The following is a 14,659-nucleotide window of genomic DNA, read 5'->3' as shown; positions in this document are numbered from 1 at the left end:
ATTTTCCAATAGCATCTGCCTTCTGTATGGAAATACTGAAAGCAAAACCTCACTCTCCAGTTAATTCATCAACTCAATTTGAAGGCTTAATCTTCCTCTAGAAAACAGCATATGCCATTATCCTATAAGGAATTGGACGCTATCCAAGCTGGTAGAATGGAGGTATATTCTATGCAGGTCCCACATGATATTTGACCAAACATTATTAGTGAGCTTTTAGTGATCAATCATTGTCCATAAAGGAAACAATGACACTAGGGCAACTAAATGCCTAGTGTCATCAACGAGTCCTGTACATTCAGCTTCTGAAGGTGGTGCTTTCGTTCCTGGAGTGAAGTAAAATTTCATGCAAGTGAAAACCTATTACAGTTGACCTTGAACGACTCATGTTTAAACTGTGTGAATCCATTTATATGCATTTATTTTTCAATTTGCCAACAGTTAAATTCACCCACACAGTTCATACCTGAGTTGATCCAGGGTCAACTCTGTGGTTGGGAATCCACATATGAAGAGAAGAGACTAGTTATCTGCAGATTTTACACTATGCTGGAGGTCAGCACCCTTAAAGCCCACATTGTTAAAGAATCAAACGCATTGTACAAGTTATCGCAGGTGTATCTAAGCAAATCAGAGATCTGACTTGCAAATAGGAACTGAGTAAGAATGTATTATAAAATTTCATCCACTAAATAATAAAGTGGTTAAAAACACATTCATCATCTATATTATAAAAACTCAGTGGCCCTAACACCAGAAGGACCAAAGATCAGTGCGGGTGGGCGGGCTGCAAGCATGGTGAGGCTGCCCAGGTGGGCAGTGCATGCTGGGCTTCTAGTAATATGTAAGCACATATAGATTAGACTGGGATAGTATATTGTTAATGAAAAAAATTACAAAATAAATTAATGACTATTAAAGGACTTTAATAAAAGTTTAAATGATAAAACAGCAGGCGCCTTTATTCTTATAAGTTAGTATTATTAGCTCTATTATTAAGCAATTGTAGTATGTCTTTCTCCAAAATAAGTATTACATAAGGTTATGGATATGAAATAGAGTGGAGGAGAAGACATAGAATATAATTGTCTTGAGTTCAAATTATGATTCTAGTACTTATTTACTGGGTGGGAGGGAGGTTAGGCAAGGGGTCACTTAGCTAAGTCAATTATTCTCTCTCAGATTCAAATTTTTGGTCTGCAAAAATATAATTATGTAGTAATCATAATGTTGTTAAAATTAGAAATGTTGTATATAAAGTAGCTTGCATGGTTTCTGGCCCTAGTGCATGGTAATTAAATACCATCAATCATGTTTAATTCCTCTTCAGGATAGCTCAGCATGAGTGAAGCTATTATTTAAAATTTGCTCAAACTTTGACTCTTAGCTTAGATCCTGTAATCACTCACTACATAAAAATATTCAATATGCTTCTTCACAAGAAACAGCACCTTCAGGAACATACATCCATTTGCTAATTGTATATATGAACTATGGCCAAGTCCAACTAAATATGTTCAAAACAGAACGCATTCCCTTCACCCAAACCATGTACACCATTTAACATCATCACCACCCAGTCATGCAGGAAAAAGTCCTTGAAATTTTTTTCTCAGTTTGACAATTCCATTTCTCCATTCTTCCCAACATGCTCATGTCAAGCCATCAGCAGCAGCATTTTCCCTGGATTCACCTAGTGGTGTTCTTTGTAATTTCTCTTTCTCCAGTTGTGTCCCCCAGAAATGTATTCTATAAAGTCAACAGAGTGATTTTCCTAAGACTAAAATAATTCCACATGACTTTCTAATGAAAAAGTTCTTCCAATGATTCCTTCCATTGACTAGATAAATCCAAGCTTCTTAACAAGGCAAATTAAATTTTTCATGTGTTGGACTGTAATTCTCCTTTAATCACTGTTTACTAGTATGCACTGGTAGGTAACACTGATTGACTTGTAATTGTCCATGAGCACCAAGCTATTTCAGACCTTGAAGGCTAGTAAATAATGTGACATATTCTTTTCACCCGGTTAACCTCTACTCAATTTTTCTAAACTATGATAACTGTCCTCCTCAAAACCCCAGAAGCCAAGTATTTATCTCAATATCAAATTTATCACGCTAAATTAAATGTAATTGTTTTATACTTCTATTTCTAACTTTATTTTTTAACCTACAAATGATGTTACTATTTTTGTCTTTGTATTCCCATAGCATAGTAAATGGAAGTTGTATAATAAATCATTGGTTTGTTGGGCTGAATAGAAAATCTTATTCTCACTGACAACTATTTTTTTCCACTTATTAGAAACAAAATTAGATAGAATTAGTGTCTACCATAAGAGAAAGAAAAACAATTTCAAATTTGTCTTCATATTTTGGGAACCCAAAACTAGATGTGAGTTTTGTATTATACTGTCATTTATTCCAATTTACTTATTTAAAATCTAGAAATGACGTTTGTTAAGAACATAGGAAAACAAAACAAAAACATGTTTGTTAAGAATCTAGGACATTCCAGAATTGTTTTGACCTCTGCACATATGAGACAACCATCCCACAGTGATTCTTGTCCTTGGTAACTAGCACTCTAGAAGGGAGGAGGCCACGCAGACAATAAATGTCATACTCTAAATGCAAACACACATCACACTTGCATGGTGCAGAAGATAAAATTAATGACAGGAAAGGGATCTTATAGTATTGGGAGCCTCTTGCAACTATAAATAGTTGTTAGAAAAAGCTTCTGTAAAAAGTTGTTAGAAAAGGAAGTGAAAATGGGGTTAAAACCTAGAGGAAATGAGGACATGGAGGAAGTAGCTGGTATAGTCTCAGAGGAGGTGAAAGTGAAGTTCAAAGATGTGAAGGCAGCTGCCAGTCTCAAGGACAGAGAGGAGACCAGAGAGCTAACTGGAGAGGTCTAACAGAAGCAGAACTGAGCAGAAGACCAGATAACAATATATGACAAGAGGGAGTGTCCTATGGCTGGTGGCAGATGACAAAATGTGCTAGGCCCCACTGGCTTTTTTAATGATTTTGCCTTTTACTTCAAAATGAAGTGGAAAAGCACGAAAAAAATCTAAGCAAAGGGAAAGATGAGACTGTTACCAGAATCATGCAGTCCACTGAAGGGGGCTCTGGCAAAAGTCTAACTAGACTTCTAATCAGAGGAGGTTTTCAGAGTCCTGAAGTAGAGAGAGCAGTAGTTTGGATTGGGATGTTAAAAGTGAAAATGGTGCCGAAACCGGTTTGGCTCAGTGGTAGAGCGTTGGTCTGTGGACTGAAAAGTCCCAGGTTTGATTCGGATCAAGGGCATGTACCTTGGTTTCAGGCACATCCCCAGCAGGGGGTGTGCAAGAGGCAGCTGGTTGATGTTTCTCTCTCATCAATGTTTCTAGCTCTCTATCTCTCTCCCTTCCTCTTTGTAAAAAAATCAATAAAATATATTAAAAAACAAACAAACAAAAAAACCACGTGAAAAGGGTGGGAATCATTGCTTTCTGAGCAAGTTTTCAAGATGAGCTTGGAGTTGTTGCTCAGGATCATGTTTGGAGTTTGAAAGAAGTCAGGCACTAAGCCTGTCTCCAAGGTTAGTTGACTAAGGTGACCACAAGTTTGCATATGCCTTAAACACATATTAAATATTGAAGTCACCAAGAATTTTGACCCAAGTACTGTGGAAGTGAGTGTTAGTAAGGCAGAAATTAAACTCCATAAGAGTGACCAGAAAATCTGCAGATAACAGTGGGAGGTGAGGTTAGGGAGAAGAAGAGATAATGGGAGAGGAACAGATCTTCTGTAGCTGATAGTATCAAGGAAGGGTAATGGATGGTACATTCTTGAGAGATTAAAAGGGAGGATAATAAGGAGAATTAGAACTAACTGTCTTAAAATACCAATGAGAAACTAGGGGTCCACCTCTTAAATCTCCATGGTCAAAGATAAGAGGGGTGTGCAGAGATAAACCTGCCTTTTGAATGTACTGCAGAGAAAACATTGCTTTTTTATCTCCTCTCCAGCAGAGCAAAAAGGAGAGAAAAGACTCGCTCTGAAGGTGGTGGGGTTTTTTGGTTACAGTTCTCCTGCCAATTTGCCTGGCTATGGTCTAATTTTAGGTAGTAGCTCTTTGAACACTTTTGCTATTTCATCTATAAGATTGTTCTCTTAATATTTTTTTAGTTTGGGCGATCAATTTAGGTAAATTATTGTCTTTTAAAAAAATTATCCTGCTCATTCATGTTTTCAAATTTTACATTATTAAAGCAAAACTATTTCATAATAAATATAGTGATTTTGTTTTTGTATTATTTCCATCTTAGTATTATGTAAATTTGTACTTTTTTCCTTTTTTAGTAGATTTGCTAGTGGTTTATTTATTTTGATTTTTGTTGTTTCTTTTTTTTCAGAGCACCAAATTTGGATTTACTTCTTATTTAAAAATATTTTTATAATACATTTATACTTGCTGTTACACTAGTTAATTCTTGTATTTACTTGTGGGTTTTGTTTATTTTATGATATATTACAACAAGTGTATAAAATTTTCATAAAATTCTCAAAAATAAAAACACACTAATTTCACTAAATAAAATAACAAACATAATCCAGCAACTAAATTTCAAAATTAAAATGTCATAACCTAATGGAATTCATATAAAAAATATAAAATAGGTTTATTTAGAAACAACATATATTAAGGTCAACCAGCATCCCATTACTCAAGAAAAAAAAGCATTACTGTCTGCATAGATGATAGGTATTTATTTAACCTGAATTAACCACCATCCTTACTTTTATTTTTTACAATAGAGAGGAAGGGAGGGAGAAAAGGGAAGAGAGAGATATATTGGTTGCCTACTTCATGCGCCTGGACCAGGCCAGAGATCAAACATACAACCTGATTACACGGGAATTGAACCCATGACCCTTCTGTGCACAGAGGGGCACTCTGACCACTGGGACACTGGCCAAGGCTACCATTATTTTCAAAAAGTCAATAAAATAGGAATAGAACAATAATTTCTTATGCTAATAAAATATATATTTTTAAAACCAAGAATCTAATAAAATGAGAGCATAGAAAACATTCCTACTCATAAAAAAAAGTATATTTATTGTAAGAACTAGCAAGTGAAATTAAAAGAAAAATAATGGATAGAACGATATAAAATTATCACTATTTATAAAATACAGTCCTGGATAATATAAGGAAATCAACTGAAAATTATAAAAACAAGATAATTAAATAAGAAAGTAGATTAAAATTTATATAAAGAAACTAATAGCTTTCATATATATAAACATCAACCAGAAAGAAGAATAAGAAAAACAACTCTATTTACAATAACAAGACACAGAAACAGACCAACAAAAAAATGTATAGGACTTATACAAAGAAAATATTAAAAAAATAAAAGCTACTAAAGGACATAAATAAAGCATACAAATAAAGAGGCAGGAAGTTCTTGGTTAGAAAGATTCATTATCAAAATGAAATAATTTAACCCTAATTAATTTATATATTTGATATGTTCTCAATAAAAATACAGTTAAGCGTGGCCAGCATGGCTCAGTGGTTGAGTGTTGACCTATGAACCTGGAGCTTGGGGTTGGATTCTTGGTCAGGGTATATACCCAGGGCACAGGCTCAATCCTCAGTGTGGGGTATGCAGGAGGCAGCCAATCGATAATTCTTGTTCATGATTTATGTTTCTATATCTCTCTCCTCTAAAATCAATAAAAATATGTTAAACATATCTATATTCAAATATATATATACACACACACACACACACACACACACACACACATATATACACAGTTAAAGAAAACAAAACAAAAAAACACTGAACTAAGTTGTTTAAATGTAAAGGAAAGAAAGATAACAGAAAGATTAACCAGAAAATTTTTTAGGAAAAACAGCATTCAGGTAAGATAGCATCACCATATTATAAAGCATGGTTTAATACCTGAATAATTAAAATTATCTGACAGTTACTCATGAAAAAAATAGGTTAGCTAATGGTTTAGGAGAATAAGTCTAGAGTCAAAGTCATACACATAAGAAAATGCATGATAAAATAACTGTAACATTTATAATTAGTGAGAAAAAGATGAACTATCCAATATACAGGGTAGAACAAGTGTAGGTATACACTTGTTCATATGTAAAATAATACAATTAATTAATACAATACAAAAATAAACTGTTTCATGTACTCACACATGTAAACCTACTCTAGCTATATCCAGTACTGAGTGGAGAAAATGGCAAAATTTCCTAAAATATCTTGCTGTATAGTAGGATAAATCCCTAATACAATAAAGATTTAAACATATAATATGAAGCCAGTAAATCACTAGGAGAAAACCAACAATAACAGTTACTTGGGCTTACATATCAATAGGAAGATGGATAATGACTATGAACACAGATTTTATAGAAAAAGTAATAGAACTGGCTCTTAGACATAAGAATTGTACTCAAACTCATAAGCAAATGGATATAAAATAAGTGCTATTTTTTACCTATTTGATTGGCAAAAAGACAAACAAAAGACAAATATTTGATGTGACACACATCTAAGAGACTGTGTAGAATTAATCATTCTCAACTTGGCAACTGGAATTGTAAATTTTTTAAGACCTACATAGTATAATTTGACAGTTATTTCTAAAACCTACAAGTGCGTAAACCCTTTGGTTTCACTTCTGGGAATTTAGTCTATTGAAATAGGTGCCCACATAGAATATGATGTATGTTCAAAGCTATTTATTACTTTACTGTCAGTAAAAGAGCAATTAAAATTTAAAAATCCACCCTCATTGAATTTCTGAGAGTATTATCTACATATAAAGGAATATTATGTAGCTATGAAAAAAGTTTCGAGGGAAATATTCCGTATTCATATGGAAAGATAACCCAGGATTTATTGTGAGGGCGGGGGGGAGGGGAACTCAGCAAAGTGCAAAAATGCATTTATATTCATTCACATTTTCTTGAAATGCATACAGAAAATCAGGAAATAAGCAAGACATTAATAAAAGGGATACCTCAGGTGGGTGACTAGATAAATGCATTGTAATAGTGAGAAATTTTGCTTTTTACCCTCTCACAATATCTAGCTGAGTATGAACACAGAGAATATATATTGATACATTCTATAGGTAAGTGATAAATTCTATAGGTAGGATGTGTGTATATATTTCTATATATATGTGTGTGTTTATGTGTATATATTTGTATATAGATAGAAAATATATATATATATATATATATATATATATATATATATATATATATAAATTTTTTTTTTTAATAACTACCGAGACGCTGAGACATGGCTTCAAATCTGAGACATTCCATGTTACTGCTCTCTGAGATCTCATATCATCAACCTTGCTTTTCAATAGTAAATTATATACATGTCTCTGATATTTTCCAGTTTCCGCTCTGCACTGCCCAGCCCCTGAACAGAGACCTGCGGCCATCATATCTGTGCAATTATAGTTAATCATTTTGTGGTTTAATCTTCTCTTTACTTTCCTCTTCCCACAACTGAACCAAATAAGGATATGCAATTCCTAATATTCCGGTCTCTCTGATTTTCGGATCTAATTTAGATGTTCACAGGATAAAAGGATGCTTGCTGTGCTTCTTAAATTTAATTGTGGGGTTAATGGGAGCGATGAAAACACTGCTTTGGTTCCAACAGAAATTACCTTCTCTCTGCAGGAGGAGCGTTATCCGCGGCTTGGACCGTGAGTGCGTAGGTTCGCCCCACCACCAGCTCCACCCCTGGAGCGATGGTGACAAGCCCTGTTTCTTTATTGATGACGAAGTCTCCCTGATCCCCAATCAGGATTTCATAGGAGATCTCCCCATTTGTCCCTTCGTCCGGGTCGAATGCAGTGAGCTGGAATTGAAAATCACAACATCAATCCTCTGGGACTTAACTTTTCACTATTGTGTTATTTCCCACCCAACAAAAGCAGCTTGCTTTCAAAGACAGAAACAAAATCAGTAAAGGAAGTTTTCTTCGCGAATACACGCTTGTTTTCTTGAATTGGGGCTACCTACCAGGTTTGGTTATGCTACTGCAGCAATCACATCAGGAAGGATCTTTCTCTAGTTTTCTTGTAAGAGTGATTGAAGAGAAAGGTTTTGGATCTTGAAGACTACCTTTATTTTAACTTAATAAAGGCAAAAAGAGGAAAGCCCTGAAGTAAATCTAATATCCCTATTGAAAACGTAATTATTTTTTCTCTGTTTTACCTCCTGCTCTTGACACATACACGCATATTACATGGACTGAGGCCTGGAGAAATGGAAACTGGTGAAGTTGGCTTTTATTACTCTTTCTTCCTTTTGCTCTCATGCCCCCATCGCCCCCACCCCTTATGCTTTCGCTTTTGTCTCCCAGAGATTCTTTTGTTCTCATGTCCCTTTGTGTACATTGGATTTAGGAAAGATTCTTATAATCTGTCCACACTGACTTATAAATCATAAACAAGCCTAGAGTATTAGCTTTTTAAAATCAAACAAATGCATCCCTAAGTGTAGAATAAGTAAAAATTGAAATATCAAGCCCAAGAAACTTTTTTTCATTTTTTTTTAGGAAAGGGATTCAATTCAGAATACCTGAAGTGATATTTCATAAGCATCTATAAGGCAAATTTGCACATATTTAATTATTTTAGAGAAAATGATATCAGTTAAATGCTATATTTGGGTCATTTTGTGTGTGTGTGTGTGTGTGTGTGTGTGTAAACAGAGTAACCATTATTAGTATCACATGGCGTAATTAAGATAGTAATTTAATGTTAAATAAGGTTCCTTCATCTTCTGATAAAAATACATTTACTTAAGGGGGGGATAAATTCTAGTGGAAAATCATATAAATGTTTTATAAACATTCGAAAATTTTCTGTTTTTACCATACCAAAAGTGATGGATGAGAAAAGGAAGGTGGTCCCATTTTACACATAAGAAAAACGCAATTAAAAGTGTCCTATTGAATAAAGAAAAGAAAAAAACACTGAATGATTTTAATAAACTTGCAGATAAATGTTTTTGTTTACTGATATTTTCTTATATATTTTCATCCATGAACATCACTTCTAGAAAACTGGTTCTTTATCATTAACAGAATCCTTTGGGGGGTGGGAGACTTCTGGACACGCTGGTGTACCTTTGAGATAAAATGTGAATGTGCACATTTACCTTGAAAGCTGAATTCAAATTCAGGAACCCAATGTTAACGAACGGCCCTTTCAAATGTTTATATTTATTGTCCTGATAAAGTGCAAAGTGCTTTACATACCCCATCATGCCATCCACAGAAAAAAACTGTGCATATTCTAGTTCTAGTTTTATTACCCACTGCATTTAGAGTGATAATATTTATAGAAATAGGAGAGAGGGAGAAGGAGAAGGGAAGGAGGAGGAATAAGGGGGAGGGGGAGGGGTAAGGGGAGGTGGGAGAGTGAGAGGGAGAGAGAGAAGAAATTTGAGAATTTGTGAAGCTGGCATTAATTCAGCTAAATCTAAGCTTTGGTATTTGGTGCTAAGATAGATGTGGTTGCCAGAGGAAAGGCTTATGTGAGAATGACAGACATAGTCCTAAAGGCAAAGGAAAAGGAAACTATTTCCAGAACTTGTCAAAATGAATGATGTATATTTATGGAGAACTATTCAAGCCAGACAAACTCATTCCCTTTTGTGTGTGGATAAAATTAGAAAATTGGATGACTGGGGGTAGCAAAGGAGATATCAATTTTGATTATAGTAAATCACTTAACACATGTCTCAGGGAATCTTAATTAAAATTTAGCTCAAATTGCACTCAATATTAACATTCTTTGTGGGACTTAAATTGGCTAAAGGAATTTAATGATAAATGGCAATGCATCAAGTTAAAAAAATATAGAGAAGCATGCTTCAGGGATGTAGGTATTATGGCTGGTCTTATTTAACATTTTCATAAATGATTTTGGAAGGAAGGATAAGCTGGATTGTAATTAAACTGAAGAAGGCACTCATCTGGGAGGTGCCATAAATACAAAAAAATAAAAAATACCACAAAACACAAGTGACAGAAATACCCCTGCAACTGCAGGACCAACAAACCACAGATAAGCTAATATTTTCAGGGACCACAGCTAGTATCACAGAAACCACTAGCAAGGAGTAGTTTAATAAATAAAGGCAAAAATAAATTGGAGTCTCAAAAATGAAGTAGAAATAGAATGAAAGTCATAATTGACATAGAAATGATCACAGACCTAAACTATAATATAAAAGTGTGAATGTAGACTTTTTATATGAATATAAGTATATTTTCACTAGAAATTAATTATGATTGAATCGATCATGAGTGTGTTAATCCCTTGGCATTTCTGCCTCCTGGGCATTCTGGGTCCTTGTTTCTAGGAAGAGTCCCTCATTTTCCTCTGGGAGTAAGAATTCCCCTTCATAGTCTTTGTTTGGGTGGGGCTGACACTTAGCTCCACCCACGGCAGCGAGGCTTAGGCCTGGATATTGTTTGGTTTAAGAAATGGCAGTTACCTAAGTTGCTTATTCATACCTAAGTTGCTACATTCAAAACTAGGCAGTTAAAAGAAATAGAGTCACTTAAGTAAAATCTCATCATATTTAGTACAAACTAAGTTCATGAATACGTTTGCTCTCCTTCAAATGAAGTTCAATTTGCAAAGAGAACTCTGGCATGTACACCTGAGTTTAGAAAAGTATGGAAAATATTGCATCCTTTCTGTAAGGAGAGAGTTATGGACGTGTGCTCGCTCCATCTACTTGGTGTAATCATACCAGAATTAATTTCCAAACTTAAATTAGGGAAAATAATAATCTGGAGGAAAACATTCATTTTAAGATAATATAATAAGAACCTACCTACATGGTCTCAGGCACTGTATTGGGAGCTGGCAATAGACTAAATTTGGTAAGTAAAATTAGGCCTTGTTTATTTATTTTAAATTTACTATATATGAAAAAATATTAGTAAAAAAGAGAATCCATATTGACACATTGTAACAAATGCTATTCAAAAAATAATCGTAAAGCACAATGAGTATGTTGCAGAATAGACATCAAAGTCCTTTGGCATAGATTGTACTTAAACTGGGTCTCACAGATGAGAACATGATGGAAAAATATGGATTAAGAGCAGTTCATGGACTGTCCTTATTTGCAGATGACATGATACTGTACTTAAAAAATCCTAAAGACTCCATCAAAAAACTATTTGGCTTAATAAATGAATTCGGCAATGTAGCAGGATACAAAATTAATGCCAAGTAATCTATGGCATTTCTATACACCAATAGTGAACTTATAGAAAGACAGATTAAAAAACAAACAAACACAAAACAATCCCATTTACCATCACACCTAGAAAATTAAGATATCTGGAAATAAACTTAACTAAGGAGGTATAAGACCTATACATGGAAAACAACAGGACACTGAAAAAAGAGATAGAAATCATAAACAGATGGAAGAACATACCAAGTTCGTGTATTGGTAGAATCAACATCATTAAAACATCCATACTACCCAAAGCAATCTATAGATTCAATGCACTACCCATTAAAATACCAACAGCATATTTCACAGACCTAGAAAGAACTCTCCAAAAATTCGTCTGTAATAATAAAAAAAAAAGACCCAAAATAGCCACAGCAATACTGAGAAAGAAGAACAAAGTATGTGGGATCTCAATACCAGATTTCAATCTGTATTACAAAGCCACTGTTCTAAAAACAGCCTGGTACTGGCACAAGAACAGACATATAGACCAATGGAATAGAATACTGAATCCAGATATTGATCCAAAACACTATGCTCAATTAATATTTGACAAAGAAGGCATGAACATACAATAGAGTCTGACAGCCTCTTTAATAAATGGTGTTGGGGAAATTGAACCGATATATACAAAAAATTAAAACTTGACCACCAACTTACACCATACACTCAAAATGGATAAAGGGCTTAAACATAAGATGGGAAACCATAAAGATTCTAGAGGAATCCACAGGCAGCAAAATCTCAGACATAAGTCGAAGCAATTTCTTCACAGATATGGCTCTTAGGGCAAGAAAAACTAGGGAGAAAAAAAGGTACTACATCAAAATAAAAAGCTTTTGTATAGGAAAAGAAACCATTAGCAAAACAACAAGAAAGTCCACTCTATGGGAGAACATATTTATAAATGTTATCACTGATAAAGGTTTAATCTACAACATTTACAGGGAACTGATACAACTTAATAAAAGGAAGATAAATGATCCAATAAAAAAATGGGCAAGGGACCTAAATAGAAACTTTTAAAAAAAAAAAAAAAAAAGACATAAGGAAGGCCAAGAGACATATGAAAACATGCTCAAAGTTACTAATTATCTGAGAGATGCAAAACAAAACAACAATGCAGTACCATCTCACACCTGTCAAAAAGGCTATCTCCAACAAATCAACAAACCACAAGTGCTGTTGAGGATGCAGAGAAAAAGGAATCCTCACCCACTGTGGTGGGAATGCAGACTGGTGCAGCCACTGTGGAGAACAGTATGGAGTTTCCTCAAAAAACTAAAAATGAAACTCCCATTTGATCCAGTAATCCCTCTTCTAGGAATATATCCCAAGAAACTAGAAACACCAGTCAGAAAGGATATATGCACCCCTATGTTCATAGCAGCATGATTCATCATAGATAAGATTTGGAAACAGACCATCTGCAGATGAGTGGATTAGAAAACTGGTACATCTACACAATGGAATACTATGCTGCTGTAAAAAGGAAGGGATTCTTACCACTTGCAGCAGCATGGATGTATCTGGGCAGCATTATGTTAGGTGAAATAAGCCAGGCAATGAAAGAAACATACCACATTATCTCATTCATGTATGGAAAATAAAGAACATTATAAGCTGATGAACAAAAAGATAGATCCAGAGGCAGTAAAGCATTGAACAGACTGTCAAATGACAGCGGGAAGGCTGAGGAATGTTGGAGAGGAGGTGAAAGAGATTATCCAAAGGACTTGTATGCATACATATAAGCTCAACAAATGGACACAAGACCCTGGGGGTGGGAGGATGAGGACATGCAACAGGGGGTAGGGAAGGCTGCGGGAAGGTTAATGGGGGGAAAAAGGAGATACTGGTATATGTACTACTATATGTAATACTTTAAACAAACAAAAATTAAAAAAATAAATATAAAAAATAAAAGAGCAGTTCATGGAGCAGGGAAGGGCCTTGTGAGAACCCTTGAGGGGAAGGAATGAATGAGGCTCTGAGAAAAGCTGACTATGACAAATTAGAGAAAGGCTAACATGTGATGAAATTTCAGAGATGTGTAAAAGATGGTAGAGGGTTTTATGTGCTGTGAGGTTTGAGAATCACTGTGTGAGGCAAATAATGAAAGGATTCACTTATAGTTGATATTCAATATGCAAAGTAGTCTCTACATCCTTTATTCTCTCTCTCTTGATTTTTGAGGGCAGAAAATCTAGAAAGAGTGACATGATTTTAGGTAAGGAGGCTACAAGAGAACGGAATTAAATTATTTTAATGGTTAACCTATACAATAAAAGCCTAATATGCAAATCCACCAAACTGCAGAATGACTGGTGGAATGACCAGTTGCCATGACTCACACTGATCACCAGGGGCAGATGCTCAATGAAGGAGCTGCCACCAGCCTGCAGGCCCCGATGGTCCCTACAGATCAGCCCTGATCACTCGCCAGGCCTAGGGACCCTACCTGTGCACAAATTTTGTGCACCAGGCCTCTAGTTTATTATATAATAAAAATCATGATAAAACTGTGCTGGTTCTCAAAAAATGGACTGAAATATTTTTTACCTAATGTGGGTAAAAAAAATAAATTTGAAGGAAAAAAAAGTTTTGATAAACAGCATAAGTACCAGTCACACAATAAAGAACAAAGCAATACTGGGTTCTATGATACACACAGGATACTTATGCTATTACGGAAGGGTTTTTCTGATTTATACAGACACAAATGGGGCATACTTAATGATAAAAACTATGTTGGAAACCTCATCATCTACATATTTGTTTCAATCGAGTGCTTTTTATTACTAAGGGAGATTGTCTATTTGTAAGGGATTTCTGGAAGACTGCTGTAACTTTAAAACTTTAAAAGCAGAAGTCTATTTTAACTTTGAATTGATTTCACTTAGATAGTATAAAAGGTGAGAGGTGGTGCTGTCAAGAGGACTTGCTTAAAAATACTCATTAAGGAGACATTCTCTGCCATTTCCAGAAACCCAAATAGTGACTGAGGCTTGGTTTATTTTGATTTTTAGCTTTGGTAGAAATAAAAGAACACACTGTAATTTAAGACATTCACAGTTATTTCCAAGTATCATGCTGCTATCTTTAATTTTGTTATTTTGCATTTAATAAGGAAGAATTGTCCTGCTCCTTGTTTTGTCTATTTGTGAAAATATAAGTAGCACAGTTCTTAAGGACCAGTGGAATAGGTTCCAGAATGATTGTCACATTAAACAATTTGTGATATTCCAATTCCTTCAGACAGTATTTCCTTTATTTTAATTCAAAAAAAGCAAGAATGCAGTACACTGACATATCTTTTATCTTATAATTTTTG

At 34.6% G+C, this 14,659-nt stretch overlaps 1 protein-coding gene across 2 annotated transcripts in view; it reads right to left on the bottom strand.

Annotated features, from left to right (window-relative positions):
• Nucleotides 1–14,659, bottom strand: part of PCDH15 (protocadherin related 15) — a 613,865-nt gene that overhangs the window by 225,951 nt on the left and 373,255 nt on the right. For both annotated transcript variants that reach the window (XM_045581870.1, XM_045581869.1), the window contains exon 14: nucleotides 7,722–7,915. In XM_045581870.1, coding sequence (XP_045437826.1) covers nucleotides 7,722–7,915 — 194 coding nt within the window. The remainder of the gene's footprint in view (nucleotides 1–7,721; nucleotides 7,916–14,659) is intronic.

The sequence above is a fragment of the Pipistrellus kuhlii genome, unplaced genomic scaffold (genome assembly GCF_014108245.1).
Source record: "Pipistrellus kuhlii isolate mPipKuh1 unplaced genomic scaffold, mPipKuh1.p scaffold_m20_p_15, whole genome shotgun sequence".
NCBI classification, from domain to species: Eukaryota; Metazoa; Chordata; class Mammalia; order Chiroptera; family Vespertilionidae; genus Pipistrellus; species Pipistrellus kuhlii.
Note: the sequence above shows the minus strand (reverse complement) of the source record. Positions and strands in the feature narration are given on the sequence as shown.